This window comes from Halyomorpha halys, unplaced genomic scaffold (assembly GCF_000696795.3).
Source record: "Halyomorpha halys isolate HHAL.00 unplaced genomic scaffold, Hhal_1.1 Scaffold946.1, whole genome shotgun sequence".
NCBI classification, from domain to species: Eukaryota; Metazoa; Arthropoda; class Insecta; order Hemiptera; family Pentatomidae; genus Halyomorpha; species Halyomorpha halys.
The window spans coordinates 547,071-565,254 of record NW_027107439.1 but is presented as its reverse complement, the minus strand read 5'-3'; the positions used below and the strand labels follow the sequence as shown (position 1 = coordinate 565,254).

The 18,184-nt window shown below is 30.3% G+C and overlaps 3 protein-coding genes and 1 long non-coding RNA gene across 5 annotated transcripts in view; 3 read left to right on the top strand and 1 right to left on the bottom strand.

Annotated features, from left to right (window-relative positions):
• Window positions 1–4,393, top strand: part of LOC106687334 (uncharacterized) — a gene marked incomplete in the record, with an annotated part of 10,499 nt that extends 6,106 nt beyond the window's left edge. Inside the window, 4 exon segments of the mRNA XM_067045723.1 lie at window positions 763–828; window positions 2,445–2,498; window positions 2,705–2,758; window positions 3,024–4,393. Coding sequence (XP_066901824.1) covers window positions 763–828; window positions 2,445–2,498; window positions 2,705–2,758; window positions 3,024–3,605 — 756 coding nt within the window.
• Window positions 4,394–5,205: 812 nt separating this feature from the next.
• Window positions 5,206–6,510, top strand: LOC106687314 (uncharacterized). Its single transcript, XR_001344148.2, has 2 exons — window positions 5,206–5,467; window positions 6,375–6,510. It is a non-coding gene; the product is annotated as an uncharacterized lncRNA (long non-coding RNA).
• A 416-nt stretch (window positions 6,511–6,926) lies between these two features.
• On the bottom strand, window positions 6,927–12,913 carry LOC106687312 (zinc finger protein 135). 2 transcript variants are annotated; one of them, XM_014431128.2, is made up of 3 exons: window positions 12,793–12,913; window positions 10,767–10,838; window positions 6,927–7,868 (listed from the first exon to the last, which is right to left on the bottom strand). In XM_014431128.2, exons 1-3 carry the CDS (start codon window positions 12,815–12,817, stop codon window positions 7,066–7,068), a joined length of 900 nt encoding a protein of 299 aa, XP_014286614.1. In that variant the 5' UTR covers window positions 12,818–12,913; the 3' UTR covers window positions 6,927–7,065. The 2 variants fall into 2 exon arrangements, with proteins under 2 accessions (XP_014286614.1, XP_014286612.1); XM_014431126.2 differs by lacking the exon at window positions 12,793–12,913 and adding an exon at window positions 11,977–12,386.
• The window catches only part of Obp73a (Odorant-binding protein 73a), a 53,928-nt gene continuing 44,582 nt past the window's right edge, over window positions 8,839–18,184 (top strand). The window contains exon 1 of the mRNA XM_014431129.3: window positions 8,839–8,994. The gene's annotated coding sequence lies outside the window, so the exon portion shown is untranslated. The remainder of the gene's footprint in view (window positions 8,995–18,184) is intronic.

Genomic DNA, 18,184 nt, shown 5'->3' with positions numbered 1-18,184 from the left:
TATATATATATAGTAGTGTCTGTATTATTCATTTAGCAGCCTCAACTACCCAGTGCAGACCACTGGTGTTTGTGCGGTAGTAGTGTCTAATCTCCCATTGTTCATTATTTTAGTGTAGATAGTGGCTGACCCAGGGCATTTTTGTATTTTGGCTCAATGATGCAATTCATACCCATGGAAGCAGGTTCACTAAACTAAAATTAATAAATTAGTTTTAAAAAAGTTTATTATGAGAGATGGAATGAGAAATTATAGTCATATCTACTTTATAATTAGGAATATTTACAAAAGGAAAAGAAAAAAAAAGTTGATAGAAGTTAAATTAGGTTATTTTGTATTTTAGTGGGTCAAGATAACATGAAAAAAGTGGATTATTATTAGTGTAGCTATTGTTTGATGCAATTTGTTCCCAAGCTATTTACTGAAATAAATAAATATTATGTACTTTCAATAGTTGTTTTGTTTTTTAAGTCAGTTGATCAATATCACTTGGCCATGTATTCATCATTTGCATGAAACAGACATGTATTGCTCAAATTTAATGTGGGTGGAACCATGGTATACAGCTAGCATTAAATAAAGAAATAAAGATTTAAGGAAGAATTTGATAAATAAAAAAGTAAAAGGTTATTCTCAATGAATATCATTAAATTAATCATTATTTTTAAAATATTGTATTTTTTCATGAGTCTGTCATTTTGTTTCATTCACATAATAATTTAAATCACTATAAGGAACTTTATATTCAATAATAATTTTCAGGAAACTGCCAAGACTCTGAAAACAACTTCTCCCAGCGATTCTCCTTCATTAAACTCGTCAGAAGAGGTAATATTTATAAAATGTTTTAGAAAATTGTATTTATGTTTGACAATACAGGTTAAGAAATAAATCTTTCTGAATACTAAATGGAAATTTCAGGTGTGCTGTCATTGTTTAGGTGAGTTGGGATCATGTATTCTGGAGTATCATCTTTTTTTCTTTATCTTCATTATACCATTGGCCATCTCCATTTATCATAGTCTCCTAGTATTCTTCTTGTTCTTCACTTTGCATCCATCATAATTTGGGTCTGTCAATAAGAGTCGGCCTGAAGAAGCCATCCTGCATTTCTAAACTATTTGAGCTACCTTTCTTCTAGGACATTTCAAATAGGCCATTTGCATATACTCTCTCTAATGCTTTAGTTGCAAGCCTGGTCATGCAGGACCATGTCATTCACAGAGTTGAAATTCTGAATTAAGAAGGTATCAGGTTTCAGAAGCCAGCAATCTCTGCCTTCCTCTACTCCCCCCACACCCATGGTTGCTCTTCGATTAGAACCTTCCAGAAACCATCTACCATAAAATTAGATGTTAAACATACTTTTAGAACATAAATGGAAAAGAAACTGATCCATTTAGTCTTAAAATTCCTCTTAGGTCCTGATAAAACAATTTCATAGCAATTATTAAGCTTGATAGTATCCTTTGATTCTGAAGAGTTAGCCAAAATTGCTACTATTATTGTATTAACAGAGTTTTTATGTATTTTACTGGTCATAGTTATCTACCTCTGCTAAAATCTATCCAAAAACTATTTTGTCTTTTTTTAACAGTTCAGTTGGGATATTTTTTTTTTTCTGACAGTCATAACATCCCTTGATACTATTTGATTTCTTAGACTTCTTCCAAACATTATTATTTTATTTTACCGTGTTTGTACCACCATTAGGTTATCTTGGTACCAACATAGATTCTATTTGGGCCATAAAACATGGCCGACATTCAGTTGCATGAACCGAAAGCATATTCAATCCTTTATGCTCTGCCATAAGTTATATAAATCAACTTCATCGACTTCATGGAACTTACTCCTTAATTCTTCTTGATGCAGGAAGTTATTTTTTTTGTGCTGTAATAACTTAAGTAAAATGTGTTTGTATTTGAAAATAACCTTTTCCTTGTTTAGTTCATTCAACAAACAATATGTCCATAAAAAGCTGTTTTATGCCCCTTCTATACTCAAAATAATCAATGATACTGTTCCCTATTCTTCCTTGGACCTCTAATGTTTATTATTTTATGATTTTGGGAAGAGTTTCTAATGAGAAAATCCTTTTTAATGCAGAACTCAATCAGAATCTGCCCATTTTTATTTGATACATTTTCTCTATTCCTCACTCCTTTAACTCTATGGAATAGTTCATACATCCTTATCAGTTCTGGTATAAGTTAACAACATATAAATTCTATGCATCTATCCAAAATATTTAAAATTACAACATGTACTACAATTACTTAAAGGTTCAAACCAGTTGAGCTTGAGTTTAGTGAGCTACATATTCAAGATTATTATTCATTTCATGCTTTAAATTTTCTTACTAAAATATATTTTGTCTAATGGAGCAAATAATTCTACAATATTTTAAAGTATTTTTATTTAATTTTTTTTTTCAATCACAGACTGAACTGGCTTCTTGTATGGCTTCCCTTTCAACCATGAAACCAACTACAAAGGTATAGTTATATTTTCAAACATTGATCTATGAATTAATATACATTCAGATTTTGAGAGTTTATTTTATATAAAATGAATTAGATTTTATAATTGAATGTTGACAAAGTAATAAGTTAAGTAATTAGTAATAATTTAGAATGTATCATCTAAAAAAATTAGTAAGATTGATTAGTCAAGGTATTAAAACTCATTTTTTTTCTTTCAGGTTGAAGATGCAATGAAAAATTTCATAGGCAATACAGGATCAGTTTCAAACAAGGTATTGTCTTAGTTAAAAAGCTATTTGTTCATACATTTTCCCTTATTAGTGTCCTATACAAATAAACTAAAAGATCCTAAATCCATTTTTTTCTAAATACATTCTCATTGTATTTTTAGAGATATCCAGAAATGCTTCAAAAGTGAATTTAGAAAAAAAGAAATTTAGATACTATAAAAATTATTATTATTAGAGCAATAATATGATGGTAGGAACACTATGAAACATACAATTTTCTAAATAGTGACTTTTTTTTTCCATATAGGGTATGGCAAATGAACTATTATATAGTGCAATCCAAAAAAATGATGCCAAATCTATTGTTACTGCTATCAACGCAGGAGCCGATGTGAATCATGAAGGCGTTATGAAGAAGAGACCATTGCATGTGGCTGCTTCGGCTGGAAGAATAGAACCTGCAATAGAACTGATACACTGGGGAGCAGATGTAGACTCTTTAGACCACTGGGGAGAAACCCCACTCTTTGTCGCTTCCGTGGCTGGGCACTTTCTCATGGCAGAGGTACTGGTAGCAGCTGGAGCCAATATCAATCACAGAAACAGTGAGGGGAACTGTCCCCTACATGTGGCAGCTAGTGCTGGGCAGTTGGAGATTATTCGCCTCCTCCTCAGCAGTGGGGCCCAAGTAGACTGCAGAGGTGAGTCTCTAAGGACCCCTCTCCACTGTGCGGCCTTTAGAGGTCACCTCTCAGTAGTCAGCCTACTTCTGGATCAAGGAGCTGATCCTAAGTCCATCGATCAAAGTGGACACACACCTCTCACCCTTGCCAAGACCTACCAACAGCACCTAGTGGCTGACTTCCTATATTACCGAAGTCGGGAATGAGCATATTTTGAGGCTTAATGCTTGAAGGCAATAAGAGCATGTTATCTTAATGCTAGAAAATTGCTCATCTTCGGTGTACAGATTAAATTTGATGATAATGCAAAATTTCTTCATAAGATTCATCTATGGGGCAACCAGATGCTCTTATAAATCTGTAGTTCCTTTTCCAGTACCTGGTGGCAATTCTCCTTTGAGTGGAATTCCTTCAATAGGATCCTTAGTTATAAACCACCTCAGTTATCAATCCCCTAAATATAAATGGAAGGAAAATAAAACACTATAAAAGTAAAAGTAAGAAAACATTATAAAATAAAAAATAAAATAAAGAATACTTATCTAAATTATTTAAAAAATCATTTTGAAATGGTGTGGCAGGTATGCTCACGATGATACCAAGATGTGTATGCATTATAAAAATCAATTTGAATCCACTAGATTTTGGTAATAAATGTTTTGCATACATTAGTTCTACATAGTCTGTAGTTTTAGACTGATATCTTTATTATTGTATGTTTATTTCAGTTTTTTTTTTCTAAAGCATTATCCTTAGTTTTTTAAAAAGGTATTTTTGTGTATATTTATAAATATTCGTCATTAGTTATTTTTATTTAGTTACTATCTATAATTTAGCTCAAATACTGCTTTATATCAAATTATAATTGTATTGTATTACCTGTAGACTGTTATAAAGGACTTACTATGTGCATCCAGATATAAATTAATTCAAAAAATATTCAATTTACTAAGGACATTATCTTTAGATTGTAAATAATTATTAACTTAAAATTATAAAATAAATTTTAAATCTTTTAATTCTTATTAACCTGTGAACAATTAAAAAATACTTAATTATAAGACAATAATAATTACACCTTCCTTTCCACATAAACTCGTAGCATTTAATAAAATAACAATATAATTTTATATAATCAATTTTTTATTTTCATTTTTAAAAACTGCAGAGGTTCAATCTTTTCCTGGAGCTATGTTGTTCTTAAGTTCTAGGATAGCATCTATGTCTTTATATTCTGGAGGGTCAATTTCTTCTTTTTCTTCATTGCTTGTTCCAATAGTGTCTTGTACTTGATTTTAATCTTCTTCATACAGATATTTGTTGAAGTGGTGGGCCTTCCGTTGACGAGATTTCTGTCTTATCTATATTCAGTGTATTCGCCCTCCCTTTTACATGTTTTAATTCATTCTTTTTTTCTCACACCGTTTTTATTATCTTTATTAACTAGAAACATTGTATAATACGAAAAAATCTATATATAAATATATATATACAATTTAATTTTTTCTTACCCTAAGGTATTTTATGGAAGGGATTGGAAAAGGAAAGGTCTGCTGTGTGGGGGAGGGGAGAGCATTCTGATGCCTAGCGCCTTTTTATTTATTCCATGGTGGGAAACTTTAAGGGGTTTGAAAGGAGCCCCACTAATGTTAACATGTAATCTAATCGATTAGCAAGGATTTAAAAAAAAAAAAAGTTGGAACATTTTAATGACTGTAAGTCTGTTACAGGAGACTGTAAAGAGTTGGACAAAAATTAGCTATAGTGGAAACTAATAGCTAAAATTGTCATGGATACGATATTTATTTATCAATGGTTCATTCATGAATAACTGTCGTATCCATGGTGATTTTAGCTGTAGTTTTGATTATAACTAATTTTACCCATCACTGATTGTAAGGTAACACTGGTGTAAAGAAGCGCGAAAATGTATTAGTGAGCGCTGGTAGTATTGTTTGTATTGCTTTAGAATACAAAAAGTTGAGTTGCAGGAGGCCTCGTAGTGATAATATGTTAAGTGGTTTCAAATGCTGATTGTTTATCACAGTTATTAATATATTTTATCCAGGTAAGATTAGTAAGTTTTTATTTAGAGAATTGAATGCGATACATGTATAGTTGATTTCGTATTCATAAGAATAGCAATATATTTTTTTTTTGTCAGCCCAATTAAATGATTGCCAGATGTTTGAAGTTCTGAACCATTTGATAAATTTTAAAAACATCCTCCGAAATTCTCTTTATAAATACGAGAAAAAAAACAACAGTAAAATATACCAAGCATACTGCTTTAAAATTAAATAATGTCAGCTGTTGTTCATTTTTAATATTTCATTGATTATAAGATTTGTTTACGCATGGAACTGTATTGCTTAAAAAGAAGCTTAATAAGGAAGCTGTAGGCTAAAAAAGAAAATTAATAATAACATTAGCACTTAAAAAACCAAGGCATCAAATCTGCACACCTCCTAGAAGCTCTTCACAACTTATTTTTCTTTTGCATTTATTGGCTTCATCGCACTAGCCATGTCATTATATAGTAATAAGAGATTACTAATTATTATTATATAAGGATTACTAATTATTATTATTATTATATAAGGGTAAGAGATTACTCTCAGGATTGCAACTGAAGATTCTTTTATTCGTTTTTTTTCATATATATATCACTCAGTCAGCTGATATACTCGGTCAGCTGACATTGCAGTAACAGCTGACTCAGGTCTTAAGTTATATACATTTCGAGTAATTAATGCTAAAGATTAATAATACTGCCACTCTGTATATTACTATATATGTGTACTATATATACACATACAATTTCCTTTCTTTTTTCCTATATTTGTTAGGAAATAATCATTAAGAAAATTGTTAAGGAGTTCTAGTAGTTCGACTTTAGTTTCATCAAAATTGTTAAAGCCATTTACGGGCAACATTCTATTACATCACTTCGTTAATTTTTTTTTGTATTGCAGGTATTATAAATCAGTGGTCCCCAAATGTTTTTGGTCTGAAATTCGCTGCATCCTTGCCAAGCTAAAGAAATATAAAAATGTCGCCACAATTATTCTTAGGGGGGTTGAGTATTTAGAAAAATAAGAAAAAACTGTGGTAAGTAAATGATGGAATGCGCGATATATTTGCTGTTTTTATTTTGTGATATTTTAAAAAAGTGGCGTATGCTTGCTGCACCCCTCGCATATAATTGGGGCAACCTACCACTTTGGAAATCGCTGCCATAAACTATTGTACTGTAGACTAGAATTGATCTGAAACAATTCTAATTGCTTATGGAAAGTCTGTAGGACGACCTCAGTAAAGTATTGACAGTCTACGGTACAATCTTTGGAATAAGTAAAATTCTAAAATAAAATAAAAACTTTTTGTATTATATGTGCAGTGTTAAAGCTCAAAACGTTTTTTAAGTTAATATCTCAGAAGTAAGTAACCTATGCCTATAACAAGTTTTGATTGATAAATTTTATAACATCAGTTATAAATGTCATCAAATAAGAAAAAGAAAAGAATAGTGAACATAGCTTCATTATTTCAATTTTTTTTTTTCAAAGATGGTTCCTTCACGTATAAAATTACTAACGATAATATTAAAATGTACACTGTTCGATAGATCGATTTTGCAAAAGTGATGAGCTAATTAAGGAATCTCTAATCAGCTGCAGACCGATAGGGAAGGTGCGTCTTCATATGGGTGTTGAGGGCGGAGGATTGGGTGAATGCCTTGAAGCAGAGCTGGCAGACGTAGGGCCGCTGGCCGGTGTGCGTCCTGAGGTGGGAGGTGAGGGCCGACGACTGCTTGAACCCCTTCTGGCACAGCTGGCAGGAGAAGGGTCGCTCTCCGGTGTGCACTCGGAGGTGCTTCGTCAGGTCCGAGGTCACGGAGAACTTCTTGCCGCAGAGGAGGCACGTCAGCCTGCGGTCCCGATCTTCGCTGTAGTACTGTCCGTTCATCTCTGCAAAACGCCTTATGGTGAAACGGTTCTCGCATGCACTGCATTTGTAAGAAGAATCGTTTTCACTCGAACCATTTTCTGGTGTTGACTGCCGGGATATCTTGCCGCAAACTTGACAAGACTTCCTGCCTTGCGAGTGAGTCTTCCTATGAGTAGCCATCGCTGAGGAGTCTGGAAATACCTTCTGGCATACGTTACATTGGTACACAATGTTGTCCAAGTGTAATTTCAGATGGTCCATTATGTGATTCTTCTGTTTAAAACATTTCATGCAATAACTGCATGTATACAGTTTACCGGGCAATACCTCGTTTTCAGCCCCTGCGTCCTCAGAAGCTTTCTTGACTGTATTGCTGTTGTATTCGTGTTTCACCTTTTCTTCCTCCTTGTTAATTGTGTCTGAACTGATCGAACTCTCGGTATACATTTTACTGTAACCTTGGCACTGGAAAGATGGAGGAGATACATTATATACTTCATTTGGTTCCCAGTTGTTCCCTAAAAAAAAACAAAAAAAAACCCTTAATTGGAACTGAACAGGTTTAAATTATAGAATAATGATTGATAACATCTAGAACCAGAAGTGAAGTCGAATAGTGGAACGAACATACAGCAAATTTGGACATTCCAGTAAAACATAAAACTTGAAATATTGTAATTTTTTGTATACAAAAAAAAATTGACAATCCGTGATCAAATTTAATATTTTTGTCAAAATTAAAGGTTTTATACTCCTTTTTTAAAATTATTAATATAGGTAAGTCGACTATTTTCAAATATTTTTTTTATTGTTATAAAAACAATATTGAAAATACTAATAATAATTCAACTAAACACTAAGAATGGTTCTATTTAAACTGAAACCAATTGTTTTAGTAAAAGTAAAACACAAACTATTTTAACAACTTTCGAGTGGTGTATTATACGTTATATATATAATATTATAAGCACTGTAACACTAATGTAATGGCAATTAGATTTAGCTGGTATTTCCATTAAGAACATTTCATTGTGTTTTGATATACTGGGTCTAATCAAAATTTGATTACGAAAAGAGACGTTTTCGATGAAATATGTAAAATCTATTATATAAAGTGATTCTTCCGGTTTGTAAATTTTAGGGAAAAAGTTGGACGGGTATTTTAATTATTATATTAGAGGAATGATTCACAGTCACAATAGTATTCCATAGCATTAAAATATAATGAATTTAGTATTAATTAGGGCATAATACGTTAGAAAGATACACTCCCAGGAACTGCAGGATTTCAGCTACTTCACAAACTTAACTTATAATGAAATATAAAATCAACAGTAATATGGTGAATAAAAACAAACTTTAAGTGTAAAAAAGTTATTCACCATTAGCAATAATATTAATAGGAACCATATGTTCATTTTAAACCATCTGGTTTCTTAGCGACCATCTTTATATTGCGATTAACGCAGTGTTTTGACTTTATATAAGTGAGGTATTTCCTATCGTAGTACCAGACAGTGTTTACAAGTATCTTTTTGATACTTATGAACTTATTTATTTCCGTTTTATGGGGAAAATTTGAAACTGTTAGGGCCAGAACAAAGTCACCGAAAATGAAAAACGTATTCTCAAAGAAACAGCACTGTAAGTGATAATTTAGTATTAGTATTGATTACACAAACTCTGAAGTATATGATTGTTATATTATTGGAAGCTGTTGGAAGTTAGCTGTGGATTAAGTTAACAATTTCGGCGAGTTCGATAAAGTTTACAGATTTGTCCATTTTATAATGTTTACAAACACGTTTTGTTCATTAAAGCTAAACTATTTGGTCAGTACCGAAACTACGGGCAAATTTGTTGTCTTTCTGATTTTTTTTATAATTCCATTGATCATAATGTTATATATGAGAATGTCCCAGAGAAACTCAAGTTTCTAGTTATTTTTCATAGGAAGAAAAATGCCAAACCCGAATATTGTTACCTATATGGCTTTTAACTTCCAGTTTTCATTATTGAAGATGGATGAGTGGACTTTAGGTGTAGAAAATGTATCTTTTCCTAGTAGTTAGATCTTGATATAGTATACAATTTATACAAATTTGGTGATTAAAACTAATCCCAAGACACAGCACTTTGTTTATTCTTATACCACGGTTTAGAGTAATTTCAATGAAGAAGTTAGTAAATCGGCCAGTCGGCGAGTGAGGGGGAACAATTTCGTGACAAATTGAGAAAGCTCTCCTAAGCGCTAATGAATTTTTGTAATCGACTCAGAAAAAAAAGGGAAAATCCCTCAACATTTGGTGTTTCAGGTTATTGAAGGGGGAGGAGGGATTTTCTATTGTGAAAATTCCTTTTCTTTTCCTACTATCTCTCGTGACCGAGTGTACGGAATTTTGTGGTTGAAAAGATTTCCAAACTGTTCAAAAGTAAAATCAATAAAACTCCGTGAATTATGTTTTTAGACAAGTAGTCTTCAAGGTTTACCAGAAAATACTAAAAAAACAAACCAAAAAGGTAATATTAAAGACAGCTGACACAAATTAATATTAACTAGTAACTCGTAAACAACTCAGAAATCACCCACAAGGAGATAATTAGTTATTTTCGACAGCTGAGTTAATTAGTTTCGGTTGCCATGACAGCTATTGCCTATTGCTATAATAGTTATTAGTTGTCCACTTCATCTAACAGCTGATTCAACTGCGAAATTGAGTGCTAGCCAACTGTTAATTACTAAAAATCTATTTTTATAGCGAACTGATTAGCTGTAATATAGTTAGCTTGGCTAACTAAAAATTAGTTAGTTAATGCCCAACTGTGTACGAAGATATACTTAGGAGAATTATTGTCATTGTGAAAAATAAAGAAATTGTTTTGAAACGAGCTAGGATTAATTTCTAATCAAAATAAGTTGGTAAGTGAACTTTGTGTTATACGCAGATATAATAAGATGAAAATGTGAATGCGATTTTTTTTCTCCAATAAAAGTTACAAAATGGGTTGTACTGTGCCTCTTTCCATCATTTCCCTTTTGAGAGGGTTTTTTTAAATTTTTTTATTTAAGAACTGTTTGTAAGTCCTAATATAACTCTGTCATATCCTAAAGGATTTTAGAGATTGGACCAGGGGCGTGGTAGAAGGATGGGTGCTTAGCAATTACAGAATGACGTTTGTACAATCAAATTTTATGAAATTTAATTTTATTATGAAACGTTAAAATTAATCTACAAAATTTTATTGCTTATCGAGTGCCATACTCATAATTTCTTTCCGCTTAAGCAGTAAAGGGGACAAGAATATTATTTTTGAACTTAGAGCATTCTAGTGAATTTGTATCAATAATTTCCAACCCTTTATTTCTCCATGAACAACAAAGTTAAAAAAATAAATAAATATACAAAAAAGCTTACAAATTGAAGAAGTTTCGCCAAATGGATCTTCTTCTATTTCAACTTTCACAGGTAAAAGTTCGTGGCACTCTTCTAGAACAAATTTATATTGTTAAGTTAAAAAAAAATGTAATCTTATAATGACTAAATTTATTCAGACTTAAAATACATTATTTTACTTGTTAGTATAATTAATTATAATAAAACCTGTCCATATAGTCTCAACATTCTTTATTGATTTATTTAAGAAAGTTGAGACTATATTGACTATATATAGTTGAGACAATACATTTTATTATAATTGATAAACCAAATCAGTCTCGAAAAATAAATTAATAAATATGTATAATAATTAACTATAATTTTAGCCTATTATTATATTTATACACTGCATTTCCCATAAAAGTCTGTGTATTTATATTCTGTCGTTTTAAAGAACTTAATATGTCCTTAATGTAAAATGTTACTATACCATAATAAGGTATGCTAAAAGACGGTTTTCTTCAAATTAAGCATTTGATTTAAATGCTTTAACATTTTTTATGCTAACTTAAAATATTTTTCTCTTAAATAACTTTTCTGCCAAGATGGTTATTAATTGCCTAATATTGAAAGAGTTTAGGATTAATGATTTTGAAGCATTACAGACCGATATGAATCTAGAATGTTTAGCTATATTCCAGTTAAAACTTTTTATTATCCTTTAGTGATTGTGTTTATAACCGGTACTTGTTGGATAAAGGCAAAATTCATCTATGAAAGACGTGATTTAACAATTACTTTTTTAAAATAATATTAATATGGACTAAATGACTATTAATCATTGAAATTGTTAATCAAACTGTTAGATATATTCCTAAGAAAGTTTTATGGCTAGAACAACGATATTTAATTTTTGGACACCATGTTCTAAAATTTAAATAGATTTAAACATATTAAAGTATAAATTTGGATTAGAAATCCGATCTCATAAGTTCACATCATTAGGTATAAGCACAATTTTCAATATTGCTGAAAACGACTTTGTTCTAATTCTCACCTCTACCAATATTTACCATTCCCCTTAACTTAACAAAATTATGATTGCACAGTAACTAATTTTTACTAGATGTACTAACCAATGTAAGTCCAACCACCTTGTATTAGCCATTAAAACGAATTAGCCGAAACGATATATAGTTTTTAAGTACCAGACCAAAAAAAAAAAATATTGAAGATCTTCAAAACTTACCGGACTCAGCCATCTCGAACGGCTCTATGAGCGATTTACCACTGTGGATAATCATATGTTACTCATTCGTTTTTATAATATGTCTTAATTACCACAACTGATTATATATTATAATATGATATTAAAAATATGATCTGTTCTAATCATATTTGTCAATTGTTTGTATTCAAGTCGTTGGAAACGGATCGCTTGAAGCATACTTTTATTAGAAATAATAAAGTAAACATATTATAAAAAATAAAAATATTCTATTGGAAAGAAAAAATGTTTGATGTTTAACTTTTTCTCTTGAAGGATTTTTTACAGATGGGTATTACTTAGATAAACTATGATGTGTCTAACTCGTGATGTGAAATATCTCGCTTTACCCTGATGAGTTTCTCTGACTCAAAACTGAAAACAATATTTAAAGTCCTCATGGCTTAGTTAAGACTAAAATCTTTATGAGTAGACTTTATCTTACAATAGACGTTATGAGGATACACTTATAAAGGGTATTATGTGAGCCTATATTTTATTTGATAAACATTCTTTCCGGAACCTATAAATTTTATTTTTATAATTATTTGTTTTAATTTCACTACAGTTTGCCTCTAGGCAAAACTGAAACTTGACTCATTCTTATATTAAAAACCAACATCAAGAATTTGTCATATGAAAGTTTTGAAACAGATGTTTATACCCATATGGTTTATTTTAAATGCAATGTGTTTTTTTTAAATGTATATTTTAAATAGCATATGGCAGCGTGACTTATTAATTTAAATTTTATTTGCCTAATTATAAACTTGTATCTACATTACTACATTACATAACCTCCTCGAATAGATGTTGAAATCATCCTTCTAGTTATTGATTGTTATGGACAGTCATAGACAGTTATAGAACATTATTTTTCACTGGTTTAGTTTAGTTAAAGTTTAGAATAGAAACTTTGAAAAATTATGGGAATTAATTGTGATTCCTCATACTTGAAAAAAAAAATGTGTCTTGACGACATATGGTATAATTTTTATAAATATTTAAAAAGAAACACATGTTTAATGTAGAGGTGAATAATTTATAAAGTTACTAGCTTTTCGTGTTTCACATGTGTTTAATTATTATCTGGAAGTAACTTAATAGATAGTAAAGTATTCTTTTCCATTTGTTGTAAATCATTGCAGAGGTAAACCAGGAATACGGTTTTTGTATCAAAAATACTATCCAAAGTCCAAAAAAATAAAACGTCAGAGATTATGAGAAAAGGGCATGTTTAATAGTTTATAGTATAATGTGAGTTTATATATGGTTATTTTTAAGTTTTAATTATGGTTACTAGTTTTTTTTGTATCTTCAGCTCAGCGAATATAAAATACTGAATTTCATTTTTAGTCTTTAAATTTTATAACAGACTAAAATTTAAAGACTAAAAATGAAATAAATACTGAATTTCATTTTTTTAAAAATAATCTTTGAAACACAAAAATGATATGCACTTCTCATAACTTCCGATGCAGAGATTTAAAAACAGATGCAGAAGAAAATCGTATAAGAACAGATGTTATCAAGGCAACAGAAAGTTTAAAATTATGATGATTTAGCTAAGTTTATCTGTTCGAATCAATTTGACAATCGAATGATTTGATCCAAGAAGACGAAAAAAAAGACACCCAATTTTGGATAAGTTGTTTCTCCTGGATGAAGAATTGGAACACAATAAAAAAATAAGGCCTTGTCGAATTCTGTGACATTACAATTTTTATAACTACTTCGAAACATAATAACTAAAATATTGGAGCCTGCTTTACCCTAATCTTTCTTTATTAAATAATAATGAGATGGCAACTAAATGTTCCGAAGCCATGTATACTATTTATAACCTACGAACCAGATAAACTTGAAAGAGGTTTATAATAATATTTTATTGTGATTTTTTATCAGTATTTATGTTAATAAATCTCCTTAAAAACCAATTGATTTCTAGAGTTCATTTTTAAAAAAGGAAGATATGAAGCTTATTAAAAATAAATATCAAATATTGTGATTTTGACCTCCATTATTATTATTTGAATTAATTTTTCAATCAATTTTTCAATCAATACATAATTTTAATACTTAATTGAGTCAGTTTGTTGTGTTTAAATGGAGCTTGGATAATTTTTATTTTATTTTTGTTCATCATTCTCTTTAACATTATCATCAAATGAATTGATTCTTGGATCAATATTTACTGTTCCTTTTTGCAGTCTTTTCGATTTTCAGAAACAGTATTTTCTTTTTTTTTTTTTATCTATTTTTTTAAATATAATTAGTTTAGTGGCACTTTCACTCTACAGTTTATTATTGCATTTTCTCTAAGCAATGTCTTATAAGATGTTATTTTTTACATTCACATACCATTCTCTTACATAAGTTACGAAATAAAAATATATGTATACATATCTCTACTTGCCTTAAATAGCGGTACATTTGAAAAAAAAATTGGGCCTGAATTGAAAGTATTCCTTAGATTGCAGTTACTTTTTAGTAAAAGAGGAGAAAAAAGGCAGTTATTTCACCCCAATTTTTGATTACTTAATTGAAAACTAGGTATAATTAATAGTCAAAATTGATGAGTCTGCCAAGTATTTTTTTTTTTTTAATATTTATTTATTGCTATTTACAACTGTACATTATTATACATTTAGTAAATCTGATCTAAGTTAAATTGGAGTGTTACCACTCTAATGACATTTTACATTACCTGGTCTCGTGGCCATCTTCTTTTCAGGCGCCTCGGAGGATTGTCAGGAATGGAAGAGGATGCAAGATTAGAAACTAGGGGGTTTTAGTGGTTAGAGAGTTTATAATGGAAGGAGTGATATCTGGTTCGGGCTAGATCGGTTACATAGGGAACATTAAGGTCTTTATGTATGATTTTATCTGTGACAAAGTAAGGAGCATTGAGGATTTTACGAACGATTTTGGATTTTAAGGATTGAATACGAGAGGAATTCGAAGGTTTAGTGGAGAGCCCCAAAGCTCAACTCCATTTGTCCAGATTGGCCTTATTACAGTCATGTAGATCAGTATTTTGTAATTTGTTGGAAGTTTAGACCGTTTGTCTAGTAAGTGCTGTAATAGTCGAAATCGACGTGCAGTTTCCTGTCTTTTCAGTCTGGTGTGAGGATTCCAGGTTAATCGTTTGTCCAAATGTAGTCCAAGGTAACGGATTTGTTCAACAGGGGTAAGAGTAACATCATTAAATGAAACTGTAGGGCAGTCAGTAGGTTTACGACGAAGGGTAAAGGTGATTTGATGGGATTTGTTGGAATTTATCTTAATCCTCCAATTACGACACCAATCTTCGAGGGTTGTGATATGGGATTGGAGATTTTGGGATACAATTAATGGGTTATTATTAACAGCGAGCACACATGTGTCATCGGCATATGTGGTGAGGATAGTGTTAGGATTGATTGGAATGTCAGCTGTATAGACGGTGTAGAGGATGGGACCAAGGATACTACCTTGAGGAACACCAGCGGACTGAGAATAGAGGGATGAATAGGAACCATTTTTTATTTTTTTTCGGTTTACTTGGAAAAATCTATCAATGAGAAAGGAACGAGTGATGAGAAAGTATGTAGGAGGTAGGAATTTTTAAAAATAATTAATTTTATTTTTAAACTACAAACAATAGAAAATCTTAGCATCATTTAAAGTAGAGTAAATTTGCTAAAATATAAGTCCTAATAGACCTATTTAAATTCAACAGTTTTTTAAAGAAAGGAACATTTTATAAAAATGTTGTTTAGAACGTACTGAAAAATCAGTAGTTAGTGAATTTATTTTGAAACATTTATATCTCAAAAACCAGTTGACGTATAGATTTCTGTTTATCGTCGTAGGAGTAGTAGTTTTCATGATATTAGCTAAAAAAAATTGATTTATAGTTGTTCGGACAAATTTTCATTTGCCAAATTTATATTCATATGCGAATATCATAAAAACTACTATTCCTACGAAGATAAGTGTCATAAACTACTTTATAGAAAGTTAAATTTCCTTTATTTTGAGTGTTGGCAGACATATGTGCGTCTTATGGATCTAAAGATATATTTTTTTAAAAATCAAATATTTTATACGAACAACTAGAAATTAACAGTTTGTGAATTTATTTTGTCAAATAGGATAAAAACTACTACTCCTATAAAGATAAGCGTTCTAAACTATTTTATAGTAAATTTAACTAGCTTTAATTTGAGCGGTGACAGACGTCTGTACGTCCTGTGGTTTCTGAAATAAAGTTTTTCAAAACTCAAACTTATGGTCCGAACAACTATAAATCAATTTATTTTAGGAAATATCATGAAAACTACTATTCCTACGAAGGTAAAGGTCAGAAACTACTTCATAGTACGTTAAACTAGCTTTCATTTGAGTGCTAATAGACATCTATACATCGCTAAGTTCCTGAGATAAATTCTCAAAATAAATTAACTAACTACTAATCTTTCAGTGGATTTTTAAGAAATGTTACTTTTTAAAAAGCTATATCTCGAGATAGCTCTATTAAGGCTAATATTTCAGCAAATTTACTCTTCTTTAAATAATGTTCTTTTAGATTTTCTAGTGTTGGTAGTTTTTAAGATACAGAGCTCCGAATGAAAAATTAATGTTTTTTAAGGTTTTGAAACAGGTGCCATTTTTTTATTCCCCTACCTATACTTGGCACACTCATCAATTTTGACTATTAATTATACATAGTTTTCATTAAAATAATCAAAAATTGGGGTGAGATAACTGTCTTTTTTTCTTCCCGGCTCTTGTACTATTTGGAGTGCTTCCACTGCCCAGACCATCTAGGGTTGGAACTAATTAACCACAGCCTACGGTATCTCACTGATGCCTTGGCTACTGCAGGACATTCTGTTATAAGTTCTATATTTATTAATTCATTAGTCACACTACCTCTATTTTACTTATTATTTATTTATTTTTTTCTTCTCTCGTCCCTTTTTCTGATTAACTTGTTTCTTTTTACCATTAGAGGGCAATTGTTTGTTTTGTTAAGTCTACAAATATCATTATTTTTTGTTATTAATTTTACTTTTCTCTTTTATTAAGAAACATTATTCTTAACTATTTATTCTTTTAATTATAACATTGTATATAGTTAGGGGTGTCTTTTGTAAGAGAATATCCCTCTCCCCCCCCATAATCAACTGTTAAAAATATATATATATTGTAACAGTTATATCAACCATGTAAGGCCCACCAGGCCGATCTGGTATAAAATAAATTAAATCATTGGTGCATTGGTTATTTGGACTTGATATTTCGGGTACGAGACTGTGGGTTTCATATACGTACAACTTTTATCCTTCTTTTTACCCTTTATTCTACTCTTTCCTAATTATTTTTTTCCTTACCCACGTTATGAAGTTATGTTTACTGCACAAAATTGTCAATTCTATTTCATACCCCTTTTTTTTCTTATATAACTTTATATTTTACTTCTTAAATTCTGTTATTAGATATATTTAAATAATTATACATAAGACTTTTTTTTATCCTTTTTCAAAATCTTAGTTTTAAATAATTTTCGTTTTGTACTTATTTATATGTATATTATTTTATTTTTCTTCCCTTTTTCGTAATTTAGTAATATTAAATATTACCTTATATATTAAATTTTCTCTTGTGCTTTTATATTTGTATAATACTTACACTACTAAGTCCAAATAACCAAGTTTCGGTGAAATGGTCTGTCTGTGTGTTTTTGGTCAACTTAGCTCAAAAACGAAAAGTGAAAAATTGAAATTACATATTTATTATGAGTAAATTATGGGCCGTGACAGCAATTTTTAAAAAATCGATTGACTGGAAGTGCCACTTTATAGAAACGATTTTTCAATTTTCTCTAATGCGGCTCTAACGACTTTAATTAAACTCGGTGTACCTATATAAATTATGTGGTCTTTCATATCAGATAGATTTTATCTCCATTTAACTGGGCTTCTATAGAGATTTTTCTTAAAATCTTCCTCTAAAGTACCTCTAATTTTGTTTATTGGAAATAATTAACCCTTTCACAATTTCATAAGTTATGAAAATTGAATAAACATAAACTATGGAAGGATTTGATAATTAACTTAAGGTGGTAAGAGGAAAAATAGTTTTTTTGGAAACAGATATCACTATACTATATATGTATGTATAGTTGACCGTAAAAATTGATATA